The 16,204-nt window shown below is 44.2% G+C and overlaps 1 protein-coding gene across 4 annotated transcripts in view; it reads right to left on the reverse strand.

The window, feature by feature from the left end:
* FBXL18 (F-box and leucine rich repeat protein 18) overlaps nt 1-16,204 on the reverse strand; it is a 55,794-nt gene that overhangs the window by 19,941 nt on the left and 19,649 nt on the right. For 2 of the 4 annotated variants that reach the window (XM_067534112.1, XM_067534113.1), the window contains exon 5: nt 4,689-4,874. In XM_067534112.1, the coding sequence (XP_067390213.1) occupies nt 4,697-4,874 (178 nt within the window). In that variant the 3' untranslated portion in view covers nt 4,689-4,696. Of the gene's footprint in view, nt 1-4,688; nt 4,875-11,974; nt 13,225-16,204 lie in introns of those variants that run through there. The other 2 variants (XM_067534114.1, XM_067534115.1) reach the window with 2 other exon arrangements.

Below are 16,204 nucleotides of genomic sequence, written 5' to 3' on the forward strand. Positions count from 1 at the left end.
CTCAATGCAGGCTTCACCCAGAAAGCAAACAAAACAGGAACTGGAGACCACTGGAACAAGAAAGCCAACACGAAACAGGGTACGGAATGATGAACTTATGGAAATATCTTCGTGTCGGAACACTTTGCACCTGGCCTTTTGATCTCAGTCACTAATGTCCTTGGAAGCTGGGGACTGAGTCCATCCACTGGATGAATAGGGAAGGCCAAAAGGATATAGCCAAGTACAGCACTGCAGGCAGGTAGCCAAAACTTCCTGTAGGACCTTCATCTGTCACAGGCAAATATTAAAGGCAGCCAGAGCTGGGGAGGGGATGTCTAGGAGGTCTGGGATGGTGGGGGCAGAGCGGACGACTTAGCAATGTTGTTGTCCCTCTAATTCTACAGCTAAAACCCTTTTCACACTTTGGCCATTGTTTGTGGCAGCCACTGCAACCATCTTCTCCTGCTCTTCTCTGGCCTCCCCACAAATATCTCATTTCATCCTCTGCCAACCTACCTAAATTGTAGCTGCTGAAAGCCTCTCCCTCCGCCTCCCTCCCCTCCCATCTGATCCCTTTGTATCCTTTTCCCATGCTCTCCTTTGTACTATCTTCCATGCTGCCAATTACACAGAGAACTCTGTTAATCATCTGTATTACACTAAAATAACACCTAAAGATTCTAACCAAACCAGAGCCCCATCATGTTAAATGCTGCATATAAATGGAGTAGGAGACGGTCCTGCTCCAAAGAACTTACAATCTAAATAGACAAGACAGGCAAAGAGCGGGAGAAAGGCAGCATCATTAGCCACATTTTACAGACGCGGAATTGAGGCAGAGAGAGATTGACGAGCGCACAAGTATTTGTCTAACCTTTCTTCAAAATGGTCAACGACAGGGATTCCACAACCTCGCCAGGTAATCTATTCCTGTGCTCAACTAACCTTACAGTTAGAATTCTTTTTCCTAATATCTAACCTAAATCTCCCTTGCTGCAAACTAAGCTGATTACTTCTTATCCTACCCTCACTGGACATGGAGAATAATTGATCACTGTTCTCTTTATAACAACTTTTTACATATTTGAAGACTTATGTCCCCTGAGTCTTCTCTGCTGTAGACTAAACATGCTCGGTTTTTTCAGCCTTTGCTCCTAGACCATGTATTGACTCTTTCAATTTGTGATCCGCTATCACCCCCAGATCCTTGTCTGCAGCACTGCTGCTCAGCCAGTTATTCCCCACTTTGTGTTTGTACATTTGATTTTTCTTCATCTTTATTGAGTTTCATCTTGTTGACTTCAGACCAATTCTCCAATGTTTTAAGAACAAGCCCCTTGTTTAAACATCTTGGACCAAATTCAGCCCTGGTGTAACTCCATGGCCGCCATCTATGGCAGGGGTTCCCAAACTTTTTGTCAGCACAACCCCATTTTTATGAAGTGTTTCCTGCTGGGACTCCAGCAAACGTGGAGTAGGCCATTTAGAAGAGCAAAATGGCACCCTTGGCACAGTGTGACCTCACACCTATGGTGTGTGCGAGGTCATACCATACAAAAGATGGTGTCCTGCCTGCATTGTGACCTCTCACACACTGTACAGGCGCCATCATGCAGTGCAGAGCAAAATGAGGTCCTCCGCATACTAGGGATTGCCTCGCCCACATCTACTGATAGCACAACCCCATCTGGCATTGTGACTCTCAGTTTGGGAACCATTGATCTATGGCATAAGGGCTTTCTCAGACAAAGAAACGGATCTTAGAAACTTACTGTCCTTGAGGTCCACTAGAACCCATGTCCTCCAGCCTTCAAGACAGGATGAAAGACACGTTTCAGTAGCTCTTAATTCTAGTTTTGTTGCCTCCTTAAGTTTGTTTTAAAATCTGTGTGGAATCGTCCATGGTGCTACAAACGTTAGAAACAATAATAGGATGCTATACACTCAGTCCACAGGACCCATTCCTTGCACCAACGCAAGTCCCATAGCCTCATTGTACTCTTGAGATAGTAGGTCTGTTTCTTAGTGTCTGCCAATCCGAGAACGGTACGGAGCCTGGGAGCAGATCGCACAGAAAGCCGAGATGGAAGAGACTTAGATCACTAGTCCATCTTCTTACCCATGAGGAATTGTTCCCTACCTTGCACAACTGTTGACAAGAAGGTGGGTATCTTTGTGCACAGCCAAGGCTGCTTTCATTGCCACGTAATTTCTTTTAGATACTTGGATTCGTTATCTTGTCTGCAGATGCATCTCTGAATTTTCAGGTTTGCTTCCAAAGCAAGCTGTGGAGAAGTAAATATTTGTGCAGGCCCACTCTTTGTGCCTGACACCCTGACTTTCCCTAGGCCCAAGAATGCCGGTCCTAATCCATCATCGTGGTAGGGACAGCGCCCATTTCTCAGCCAGCCGGTACTCCCAGTCCCTTGAGACCAATTAAACAAGACAGATCTCAACATCGGGAGCTGTTTACATGTCACACAAAGGAGTCATTGTAAAGGAGAAAAGTGGAGAGGTGGGGAGTGGAGCATGCAGACAGGCTGCTGTTAATCTGTGCAGAGGCACGCTAGCTCAGACAAAGGTAGTAATAATTAAGGTGAGCCCCTGCCTGGCAGACACATCATCTTTTCCTGCCTGGAAATTTTATGAAAGAGGCACAACCATCTTCTCCCCTGCTTCCCCACCTCCACCTTACAGATTGCAACATACCAACCTGTCCTCCTGCTACTTCATTTGGAGAGCGATGAGAGATCTTGGAGCCTTCGCTCAGAGTGGCTGTACCTAGATACTCTCACATTCCTGCTCTAGCACTCCCCAAAGGGAGTTATATAAAAAGCTTCCTAGATAACAAGCTTCCTATGACAGATAGGTGGGCAGTGAACTAGTTACATTATGATCTTTACCTAGTGCTGGAATCTAGCTCTGAGTTCAATTTTTCATGTCAGGATCACCTCCCCACCCTCATTTGGCATCAGACTCAAGTGGTGAATCGGCAGCCTTCCTGAATATTTTTATTCCATGTCTTAAACATGTCCACTCCAGTTTTGGGGCCCCCCCTACAAAAAGGATGTAGACAAGTTGGAGAGAGTACAGCGGAGGGCAACAAAAATGATGAGGGGGCTGGAGCACAGGACTTATGAGGAGAGACTAAGGAAACTGGGCTTGTTTAGTCTGCAAAAGAGAAGAATGAGGGGGGATTTGATAGCAGCCTTTAACTACCTGAAAGGGGGTTCCAGGGAGGATGGGGCTAGGCTGTTCTCGGTGGTGGCAGATGACAGAACAAGGAGCAACGGTCTCAAGTTGCAGTAGGGGAAGTCTAGGTTGGACATTAGGAAAAAGTTTTTCACTAGGAGGGTGGTGAAGCACTGGAATGGGTTACCTGGGGGGGGGGGGTGGAATCTCCATCTTTAGAGGTTTTTAAGCTGAGGCTTGACAAAGCCCTGGCTGGGATGATACAGCTGAGGTTAGTCCTGCTTTGAGCAGGGGGTTGGACTAGATGACCTCCTGAGGTCCCTTCCAACATGTTCCCCTCGTCTCGAAAAGTAGCTGCAGAGCCCCTTTATCTCCCTTATCCAACTCATGGGACCGTTAAGAAACTTAGTAGCGGAGAAGTGGCTGGATAGAGTGGAAAGATAGTCAAAGGATTAGAACAGTTCTGCTCCCAGCTGGGCCTCTCAGGTGTTAGGCAAGTCACTTAGTTTCTGTGCATGTTTCTCTAACAGGAAAACGGAGATAATACCCCATCTTGGTGAAGTGCTCCTAGATAGTCTGCTGAAAGGCACTATTACCAGTACGAACTGTGAAGGCTAGTTGTCTCCAGGCGTGCGTTTCCTTTACAATTCATCCTAGTGGGACTCCCCACCACATCCCAATAAATCTGATGCTAGAGCTGCAGGCTAAAATGTTTCAGTTATTTTTCCCCAATTCCTCCTCTCAGATTATTAATGCTGAAACATTGCTGCAAACCTCAGCAATAACGTTTGGCATTCTGTAATGGACTCAGAAAGCACATTCCTTCTGTAGTCCCCTCCCTCTCCCCGAAAAGCACATTTAGATAACAGTCATTGGAATGATAAAACAAAACTCATAACTTAAATATTTGAGAGTGAAATGTAGAGGAGGCTCCTCACAGGTTGCATCTTAGGTCAAACCTGCCAAAGCAGCAAAGGAAAAGATATGCTCTAATTCAAGCAAGCTATTTTGATGAAGTTCTGTGGCCCATGTTACGCAGGAGGTCAGGCTAAATCATCATAGTGGTCCCTTAGGATCTATGAAAAAGGTCACTGAAATCATAAGCCACTTTCAGGAGATTTGCCTGTGTCTGTCGCTAGTACTATTCCACCAGATGCAAGATGTTTAATATTCTAAGAGCTTGTTTACACACCAATTTACACCCGTTTAGTTAAACTGGTGAAATGCCCAGTGTGTACACGTACTTGTTTAAAACTGGTTATGTTTCAGTTTAGCTTACCCCTGAACATTTAAACTGAAGTAAGCCAGGTTTAAATAGATTTAAGCATGGGCAAACATGCAGCTACATCATTTTCACTCGTCTAGTTTAAAATCACACCTGTAAGTTAAACAAGCACAACTCTGGTTGTGGACCAGGCCTAAGACCCCTGCTCTAGCAAACTCCATAGCCACTGGTCACTACTGGAGCAAAGACAATGGAAGCTGTAGTATGGATCGGATATAACAATTTTTACCACCAAGGTTAGAGCTTGTAGGTCGTTCTACTGTAGACAAATCCAGAGGCTGCTGCTACTCCAGCTGTTAGCATGCACAAGGAGGACGTGGTACAATCTCTCTCCGTCAGGCGTAGATCGCTGATGGCACATACATCTTCAACAAGCTGCGAAGGACCCTCATGAAACCAGACACCAGGATTGTCTCTGATGTAAAAAGAAGAGGTTAATGGACCCAGAGGTGCTGATCCAGGTTCATCATCATCCAGTCGGCAGGTCACAGAAAAGGGTTTGATTAGTCATGATTCAGACAGTTGATTATTGTTATACTTTCATATTTTACTGTATGTCCTGGTTTTATTATTAGATTTTGGATTCCCTTCTCTCTCACTCAGCTAGGGCAGTGATCTCAGGTCAAATGTGTTTCTGAAATAAGGATGCTGTAATTTCACTCAACTACACAAATTGACTCCAAATACCCCCTGGGTCACATTTTGCTGCAGTCAGATTGGTCAGCTCCTTCCTCTATTGGTGAGGATGCCTGCTGGGGCACTACATTAACAAGCAGGTCCTTTCAAAGAGGTCCTCTCCTCTGGCGACAAATACGTAGGTCCCTGAAAGTGCACGTTATTTAGCTTGACCATGGCCTGGGGACAAGTTGGCTGCAATGCATGACTTAATCTGCCTACCCACCTTGAGAATTTGGGTTCAAATTTAGAGAGTAGGCAAAGTTTATATGTAAGTTACAGTCTCAACCTGGTGCCAGACAGACACACCTGGGGGAGGACTGGGCATGTGAATTCACCATTGTTCTGCCTGCAGTCGTGCATATACCAGTTAGCAGTTACAAGTTTAACTGGTCAGTTTGTGCACAAAGTTACTGTGATGATGTGCATTTTTCCATAGGTAACTCTGAAAATCCAGGCTTGTGCCATGAGAGTAAAGGCCTGGGGGTCAGGAGCGCTAGGTTCTATTCCAGACTCTGCCACAGACGGAGTGAACTTGGGCAAGTCATTTCACCTATGTATGCCTCAGTTTACTCATCTGTAAACTAGAGAGAGTAGTTCCCTACCTCAGGCAGTGTTGTGAGGCTTAGTTTATTTAGTCAAGTGCTTTGTGATCCCAGGAGGAAAGACACTATAAAAATACAAATGAACTTTGGTCTTCATTAAATACATAACTGACCCCCTAACTGCAAACAGTAGGGGTGATTCCAAGTCAAAACCAAAGTGGATTAGCAGAGCTGTGTCCGAAAGCTTACAACGTTCCTACCCACAACATGCTTAGCGGTAGCCTGTACCAATATGGTCCTAAATATACCCACATAGCTTCTGTTTAAAGTTAAACTCAAAAGTGTGGCTCTTAGGAACACGTTTCTTTTCCCCCTCTTGTTGTTACTGAGAACAATAAAAGGCAGAAGGCAACAAACTGGACCTGTTTTAAAATCAGTTTCACTCTTTATTTGAAATCTTTTACATGCCACAAATGTACATGAAAAATTGCACATTGAGAATGTAGTTCACTATTATGAACAATGAGCCAGCTGTAAATACAAGTAAAACAAGTGCACACAGATGGAGCTGTTAAAATTGAGGAGTTTGTCAGTCATTTGCAAACAGGCTGCTTGAGTTCCTGGTGTCATTCAGCACATTACAGGCTAAATCTTGACTGTGGGAGCCACCTCCTCTAGTTGTCATGTTATTGGTGTAACATAAGTCTTCACTCAGTGTGACAATTCTCTTACAGCAAGCTGAAACAACGGCTTCAGTAACAGTTATATCAAAAAACTGGGTGTTATTTAGAGGCCAATTGCTCCTGTAATGCTTTTTTTAAAAATCTAACATTTTGAGAACAAAGTGTCACCCTCTGTTTGCACAGGAGAGACTATAGGAGAGTCTCAACAGAATAGGGACTTCACACTGACATTTTCAAAGAAAGTTCTGATAGAAAAACATTTCCCTAGCAGCCTTGGGCAGAGTTGCAGCTTCCACTTCAAAGAACAAACTTCAAAACCAAATCCGATGTCCTAATGGTTTTGTGCTACATTACTCAATTGTCATACAGCTAATTAGCAATGCCTGATTTCACATTCTCAGTACGTAGAAGTTGTTCACATAAGAAGGGCTACTTACAAAAATAAATAGATAAAACAAGGCACCAGGCATTCAGACCCCTATGACAGTAACATAAAACACTACACTTGAGCATTTACGAAGCTAAAATAAAAAATGTATAATTAAACCTAAATTAATCGGCCTTCCTTCAGATTTAGGAGTTTTGAATTTCCATTGGGGGGGGATGTGTGTGTGTATATATATATATATATATATATATATATATATATATATTTTGCTAATGTGTTGTAGATCTTTCTAAAATTCTTATTATTTCCTTATCACCAGGTAAGATCAGGATCAATAGATGGTACAAACTGACCCTTCTCCCCAAGCATCAGGGGGAAATAAAAGAGGGAGGGAGAAAGAGAAGTGAGGGTGTCAGAGGTCAATGCCACTGAAAACAATAGATATTGATGTCTCCATTCATTTCAAACAGCAAAAAGGTCAGTGTCTCCCTTGCTTCATGTTTTATGGCTGAGCTCCTGCTGCTAACAGCAACCATGTTAATAGACAGGCCTCATCCATCCTTTTATCATTACTTCTAACCAGGTTAGCCATTTTGAAAATTCAAAGAAAGCTGGAAAGGAGCCGCTGAGGGAGGGAGAAGAGGGGAGCTGCCCTGGAAATTAATGGAAGAGATGTTTTTCATTAGTGTTAGAGAGTGCATCTCCCCCTACTTGGGCTCGGCTTCATTCTGTTTGTCCCTTGCTGCCCCCTAAAAAATGAAAAGGGCCTGAGGCAACATCCCTTCGCTATTAATCATTATTTCCAGTACAACATCCCAATCGGTTTCTATGGAAATGATTCTCCTGCTAGAGAGAGCCCTAGCTGCCTATGCATCTAATCGAACGGGGAGGCAGCCTACAGATCCTGCAATGGAGAGAGATTTTCCTCTGCAATAGCCAAGTAATGTTCACATTGCTTCTTTTACAGACTTATTCTCCTCCAGGTAGCAGTGAAAGGCTTTGGCCATAAACGGCATCAGCCAGGATCAGCACTGGATTTAGTCTCCCATAAGCAGATCAGACAATCCTCCCGCACCATCTGGAGTATTAATTTTTTGCTAAAGTGAGTATCAGGATTTTGTTTCTGAAGTTCAGAGACCCCATTGCAGAAGTTGGAAGGCTGAACCTTCAAGGTGCTGAGCATCCCCAATTCTCAGAGATAAACAAGAGTTGAGGGCACTCAGCACCTCTTAGAACAAAGCCTTATGGCAGCACTCATCTGCAGGACTTTCATCCCTTCCTCTCAATACCAGGCAAGCAATGGAGAATTTCTTTAGCCCACAGTCACTGGCCGTCTTCGGGCATCCTGTTGCCAGCAGTAGGCTAAGTCCCAGTAACAGACAGTTAAAGAAGATGTCCACCACCCATATGAATGATAGTGGTATATGGTTCATCTGGGTTTTCATGGGGAATGGAAAGGCTCAACTGCAGTTTCCATTGTTGGGAAGCTCCCCAATACCCTTTTTATTCTGTTTTTAACTCGGTCACCTGAGAAAATAAGGATATTGATATAGGAATGGCAGCTGGCAACACCAGTGCTCTGCTCCATGTCAGGCTGCTTTAGGAAACTCTAGCCTGCTTTTACAATTCCTCCCCTTTTCCCCTCCTCCCAAATTAGCATTGTACTCGATTATTTGTCCTCCAAGCCAGATAATACTTCAAAGCTTTCCAATAGCCTTAATGTGAGGCTGTGAGCCAGATGGGGGACTTGAGGCACAGAGGTTAAACAACTTTCCCAAGGTCACACAATGAGCAAGTGGCAAAGAAGGGACTGAAAACCAGCTCCCAGTTCCATGCTCCATCCAACAGATCAAGCTGTCTCAATTCTCTTTATTCTCTTTCCCTACTGCCGAAGTGTCACTCTGAATGGTGGCAGATTAGCACCACCCCCAGCACTCAGGAAATTGCTGTACCGCTCCATTTCAAAATGGGTGGGCGGGTAGGCAGGGTTTTAAACAAGCCCCCCACACACACACCCCTCAAAAGCCCAAGCTTAGCATTGCCAAAAGCGAGAGGAAGAGACCCTAACAGGATTACATTCCCTTTAAGGTACCTTTTTTCGACGCAGGTGATATTTAGTCCAGGAAGCCTATCCCGGCCAAAAAATGAAATCACTTTAAAAGTCTAGAACCCATCAGGCAGCGGGAATGGAAAGCCACTTTATTAAACATGTTTTGGCATCAATGAACTTATGACTGCAACTTTTAATTTAACTTTAGCAACCAACCCAGTTAGTGTCAGAATGCATTCATCCAAACACTTGCAAAGAATGGGAGTTTGTGGCCAACCCGATGGTTTGCTAGCAATGGAGGCCACTGCTGGGACAGGGGTAAGAGTGCTGATCTAAAAACGGCGCCCCTTCCCTGGCAAGTTATGGGCCAGCAGGGACCGGGAGCGCTGCAGCAGCACCTCCTGTGGGAAGGGCACCGTGTGTGGTACGGACGATCCCCTTTCTGCTCAAGAGAATGGTGCTAGTCAGAAGATGGTCTCTTCCATAGATGGCAGGAAGGGATTTGTGGAGGGGATGGAGGGTAAAGAAAAAAGGGAATTTTGTATTAAATAAAAACTGGGAATAAAAACAATAAAAAATCCTCCTCTATTCCCCTTTCCTCCCCCAAAACTGCACACGGAGCCTTCCTGCTGACTGTGCTTTGAGTCCCATACACTTCTCTGCTCAGAACATATGGTGCTATGTTTAATAGCCCAGCACTGCCAATTGGGGACTATTAGGGTGGGTTCTTTTCCCAGTGTAAATGTTGCAGAATATAAATTGTAATTAACGCCGATGCCAAAATAGCACTTAGCAAAAATAAGCACATTATTAACATCTGGTGACTCCTGCCTGGAGTGCAGAAGCGGCAGAAATTCTCACTCACAGTCAGAGGATTTGTAGCAGGGATGGAGAGCATGGTCCCACAGTTTGGGGACAGGAGTTCTTTTCGGCCCCTTTATCATGACCTGAAGTGAGAGTGGCTGGCCTCTTAGCCCTTATTATGAGCATTACGGTTCATATTAAGAACACAGACCTGCTCACATGAATGCAGCTGTCAAAGCATCATGCCACAGGCAGTACAATAATGGTCATATACATATTTGGTAAAGGAATCCACTCCCCTTTTACCTAGCGGTAAGACAAAATAGAGGTCTCTCTTTACAAAGGAACTGACGTAAGAAAAGCGTGTTTTATCACACCAAGATAGTTTTAAAAGAAAGGACTGAAAAGATCTGACCTGTTAGAAGAACACACCTTTTTGAACAACAGAGCCAAATCTGAACAGATTTTTTTTCTGCCTATTCAGCAGATATCAGAGAAACCTGATCCTTCCAGCAGGGAGAAAATGGAAGCTGAAAGTTTCCTCGTCATTAGAATCCATTGAGCCATCTCTTAACAGTGCCCTACTGCTTCCTAGAAAGAGAAATCCCTGCTCCAGGTGCGAAACGGTTCTTACCTGTAGCATGCAGGCACCACAATATGTACTACTCAAGGACACTGTTTTTTGGCTAGGATAGTTCCCATTACAGACTGAATAGGAGGCAACTGTCTCCAGACCTGTAACCCCTGAACCCCTGCCCCATACTGAAGTTGCTAGGGGTTCAGGAGAAAAAAAATGCACCTTTAGTGATGCTTCAGTACCTCCCCATTGTCTAACCCCAATAACCTGTGTTGGAGCAGGAATCTACTCAGCAACTGTACAGAGCTGAAGTGGCCTCACTTGGACAGAGCTGAGATTTATTTTCCTGCTTAAAAAAAAAAAAAGTACATCTGATTTGTGAGGGAGAAAAAGGAGGCCAACCTGATAAAGAGGGGGTTCAACCAAGCAACAGGTACAAGGAGACGTTGGGAGAGAGGGAGAGACAGGGTTCTGGAGAGAACTAGGTAGAAAACAGTGGTAGGATCCCAGTGAATGGGTAACAGCCACCTACCTATCCGTGCTTAACAGAAACCCCACACGAGTCAGGGATATTTTGGAAATATTTGGAGCACCTAATCCAGCGGCCCGGCTTGTGAGGGCTCTGGCTAAAGCTGCAGAAGTGCAACTGGGCACCAGCTTCAAGTCAAAGCACAGAACCCATCTGCTCATGTATTTAACAGTCACAAGACTAGCAGCTTACACTCCCACACCCTTGCTAGTCAATCTGTCCTGTGGTAAAGGAAAGGGGGAGAGAGGTTCTAGGGGGAATTCCCACTCAGTGAAGGGGCTGCTGAAAAGAAACACAAAGCAAAAACTGACTAGTTGGTGCTCTTACGGGTAAGCGGTGAGCTCCAAAGCACAGATGAATACAAAAGTGCTCATATGGATTACTTTGGTAATATGCAGCCTCCCTGTTAATAAAGAGCTAATGCTGAGAAAGCATCAATAAGCACATGTGTAATTATGTCCTACCTGCACACATATGGGTTGCATCAGGCTGGCCCATGATTGAACACACAAGACAGGATAAACAAGTCTGGAAATTTCTGAGCAGTGAGAAGGGGACTAGGGTGTCCAAAGCCTGCATAAAGATGTATTCTGCTATCCAATCCACCCTTTGAAACTATCATTTTTTGACACCATTCCCCGTAGCCACGGTTTATGAAACAGCACTTATTGCTACAGCACTGCTGTGTAGGAAACACTGATTCTGTGATGTCACCCATGGAAGTACTGACTTTCTCAAGCAGTGATGTCACAGCATAGTTGTTTATCACACCACCAGTTGTTCAAGAGAGACTGGATAGAAATTGTTCAAACTCAAGTGGATAATTTCTAAGGAAAAGGTTAGCCCCACATTTTAGCATGGACTATTCCACTTAACGGGAAATCCTACCACCACCTGGAATATTTGTACTAAATATGTGCACTTTGGCTTCTGGCACAGCTATTTGACACTTTAGAACAGAGATCCCCCAACTGTGGGGCATGGAGGAACATTCGGGGGAGCGTGGCAGGGCCCAGGCCAGCCCCCATAGGAGGCAGGGAGGGAGTACCACATAGCCCCACTCTGCCTCAAATTCTGCTCTGGCCCCACCTCCCAGCCATGGCCTCTGGTTCGGCCCTGGCCCCCAGCGCAGGCGTGGCTCCCGCCCCCACTCTGCTCCTGGCCCCCAACACGCTCCCACTCCCAGCCATGGTCCCCAGCCCCCACTCCCGGCCCCGCTCCAAGCCACAGCCTCTGCCCCACTCCCAGCCCCAGCTGAGGGGGTACGGACAGAGGTAAATGGGGGTGTGGGGCAAAATGTTTAGGGACCACTGCTTTAGAAAGTGCTATATAAATAAGGCACTCTGAAAAGTGATGCAGCCCACTACAAACTCCTAAGGACATTCAGTAGAGCAGGCCAGGCTAATGAAGTTGCATTCTGAAATGACTCCATATAATCTCTAAAATTAGTGCATGCTCATGCACATGATTTGGGGATAGAGCTGGTCCACTAAGCTCCCACCTACACTGCAAGTTGGAACAATGTTCAAACATGTCTAGACCACTGTTGATTTAATTTATTTATTTTAGGGCAGATGGGACCCATGTTGGAGATTTGGTAACATGGAGTTTGTGAAATCTAGAGAGGAATCTCAAGACACAATTGAGGAATCCTTCCCCACAAGCCAAATGGCCCAAACACTAACAACAAGGAGAATGTAGCAATGGCCTTAAAAGATTAACAATCATGATGCGCTACTTGGGGGAAAAAAAAACCAAATACACTGAGGTACTTCTCTCAAAATATAACACCCTTAAATATTTGTCATCACATGTGCGTAACTCTGTACACACATTTATAGTATAAGAGGTATGATGCATTTCATTCAAGCAATACACCTCTGTATCCATTTTTACTGAGGGACACTAACTCTGCACAGAATCAGACCTCCTACTTTGCCATTAATAACTGATTCAAGCAAAGAATGATCACTGAGGAAACAACAGAGCATACCAAAGTACACAAGAACCCTACAGAAATATATCGGGCAACAAGGGGTGGAGGGTAAGAATGGGAGCATTCTTTAAGTTAGTTTCTCTTACCTTCAACTAATATAAAGTAAAAGAGGAATTAATTATTAACCACAAGGAAATATCCATATGGTTCCAAAAGGCTTTGATACTGTATTTTTATGTGCAAGCATTACCAGATAGGTCTGTGTTTGCCAACAGCAGAGTCCAGGCTCTTTTCCTTTTCAATTGCACTATTTAAAGTGATTGTACAGAATCCAGTAAGGTGGCCTTAAGATGAAGAAGGGGGATCCAGGCCAACAAGATGTTTCACACGTTTATCCCAGCTGATATGTGCTATGGCATAATCATCACCACAGATTTGGAGGTTCCTCAGCCACTCTGCTTTTAAACAAGGTAATTTCATCCAAGTGCATCATGGGGACATCTCTGATGACCTCCGTCAAGTCCTCATGTAGTAGAGGGAAAATGATGACATTTAATGCAGGGCGGTCTGCCTGGAAACTAAATCAGATACACGTTATTAGCCAAGGAGAAATGCTAGTTCTGCAACAAGGGATAAAACTTGCATGGGTAGACCAGGAGGCAGCAGAGGAGAAAGGGGAGTCTTGCTTAGACAGCAAAGGGGTGCAGTCCAAATCAAGTTCTCTCACCTGCGTGGGATTATATTACTTTGCAGTGAGTCCACGTGGCTAATTTAGAAGGAGTCTGAAAGGAGTCCTGATCCAATCCCAAAATGGATATTGGGAACCACAACGTGCAGATCTTGAGAGGAGGAAGGAAGCCTCAGAACTTTGTATGAGACATTCTTTAGCTAGGCAAGATGCTGGTGGGTAGCAGTTTAAGCCTTCACCAACAATGGCAGGTTATACAGCCTGCAAAATCAGGACAAAGTTGTCTGAGATTTGCCCCAGGACTGGGCCTGGGATTATCACTGAAGGCTCAGTCGTACTGCAAACGGTATATAGACAGGCTGGAAAGCTATAAAGCTACAGATACTAAATGTTTACGGGTGTTAGAATAATACATTGGCAACAGTGTCATTTTTAATAAAAGCCACATAACAGCCTGTGACAGACACACACAGTTCCAGTTTTGAGTAAACTCAAAAGCAAATAGCCACATTTGCCACTAGAATTTTGGTTTAATACATTTTTGATCTATTAGCCCTTTCCCTCCACTCCTTTCTACATCAATCTTTTTAGCCCCAGCCAATTCTGCTCCTAATTTTTGTGTCACTTCATTCAACAGACACTGAGCATCACAGACCTTTCAATGGAGAGCAGACGGATGTGACAACAGGAGATATAGGAGCAGCAGGGTTGTAGTTACAGAGCAGGAGGAAAAACAGAAGTTAAATTCATATGCAATACTTTTTAAATGAAAGCAGACCCCAGATAGCAAGCACTGTGTATGACAGCAACTCAGAGCAGTAACAGAAGAACACGGGTTTTGGGGTTGGTTTTTTGTGTGTGGAGGGAGGGTTTGGTGGGGGGGTGGAACCACAACAAGGTAAGAAAAGACCATCAGAATGAAGGCAGGTAAGCCTTTTAGCATTGAGTGGCTGATGGTGATGAGCCATATCTACGCTGATGTTATTAGAATAGTTACATAACCATATTTAAATGCATGGGATGTTGCTAGCAGGATTCTAGCAATCTCCCTGAGCTGTGTGTCCAGGGTTTATTCCTTAACTATTATAGGGTAGACTGGGATCCATGTTAAAACAAACCCACTGAGGCAGAACTTTGTTCAACATTCAGACTGTAAATCATGTGTCTGACCTGTTGTAGTGTCCACTGTAGACCAAGATTCTTGTCTACCCATGTGTCTGTCCAATTCTGAGCACACCCATCACACTAAAATAATTATCTATATATGTGCTACAGGGATGCAGTGCTGTAAAGTGACTAAGTTCCGGTGCTAGAACCCCACATGAAACTTCAGAGCAATTATTGCTGATTAAAGATTAATGCTGGCAGATATATCAAGCTGGAGTTCAATCCACAAGAGGTTGGCATTTCTCTCTGGGTGATGGATCTAAGGAGCACCTCCCACAAACTGGGCTTGCTTCAATGCCACCCCTTATGCCCAGAAACCTCTCCCTAAACCTGCTACCTTTGCCTCCAATTCCCATCTCATGACCCACTTCTGCAACAGTGCTTGCAAGGAATTAGCCAACAAATAATAGCCAGGCGAAAGGCAGTTGGGTAAAGTTGGTATTTATGTAATTTCAACACAAGGATCTAGCAAACATATTGGATATTCTCTCTTCCCTTCAGGTCTTCCATAGGTTACTCATTTAAGGCCCCCTATCCTACAGAAGGAACAATGTAGGTAGACCCTCCCCCCAAGTTCACTAGAGCTCAGTGCAGGGGTCCTCCCATGCAGATCTCTATAGGATTGGGGCCTTAGATTGTAAACTCTTCAAAGCAAAGAAAAGCAGCTCCTATTTCTGTGTTTGTACAGCACCCAGCGTAGCAAAACCCCAATCTCAGCTGAGGTCTCTGGATGCTACTGTAACACCACACAAACTACAAACAGTATTTATATGGAGTTTAAAAAGTGGGACTCTAAACAAGTTTACACATAATTTGCCTCAGACTACTGGAAAAACACACATTAAACATGCCTTCCAAGAAGCTGGATTTATGTACATACTTTTTTTGAAGAACTTTGAACATGATCTGCAGCAAAAGAGGCTGAAATATGCTTTGGATTTTGTGATTTATATATTTTAAAACTGGAAACTGTATGTTGCTGTGAAACTTGTAAATTGCATACCACAGCAAGTTTATGCCTGTGAATTCTTTCCATATTCAATTTGCGCAATTTAAAATAAAAATGAAACGCACATGGTTTACCATTATTCTCAGCTGTGTGTGCGTGCAAAGCCACTCCTTTAGCTGCACATTTCAAAACAGCTTTTAACGAGCTGCTGTCATACTGTTAAAATGGGATTAGCATTTCCCAAAAGCAGACTCCTCTGCAGATGCTGTGTATATGATCCTTCAGATCTCCCCCAGAAGGCAATTCCATTCTTCATACACCTGTCCAGGTGGGCTAGATTAAGCAAACAGCACTTAGTACCAGCAGTAAAAGACCCCAGGCACGGGGTGGAGATGGGGAGAAGGGAAAGAGATTGAGTTAATGAGTTGCAGAATAGCTGCTGTAATCTTCTTGAAGATTCTTCCTTCACATTCCATACCTGGATGGATTTCAAACTGGATCTCTCTCTGAAAGCGTATGGCATGTTTAGTGAAAACCCGTAGGATAGAGGGGGATGTGGATCTAGGGAGACAAAAGAGCTGCAGCTCCAGACACGAATCCCTGTTCTATTCCAAGGGAAACAAGCCAAAAATTGTGAAGTTGCTTACTTTCTCCTACAATTTATCTCCAAACTAGACTCATCATGATTAATCACATGAAAGTAAATTTTCTATGAAATTGACTAGCTGGCTCCTTAGTATTTATCCTTTAATTG

The sequence above is a fragment of the Emydura macquarii genome, unplaced genomic scaffold, assembly GCF_026122565.2.
Source record: "Emydura macquarii macquarii isolate MOO-44397 ecotype Brisbane River unplaced genomic scaffold, CSIRO-AGI_Emac_v2 contig_3390, whole genome shotgun sequence".
Taxonomy (NCBI): Eukaryota; Metazoa; Chordata; order Testudines; family Chelidae; genus Emydura; species Emydura macquarii.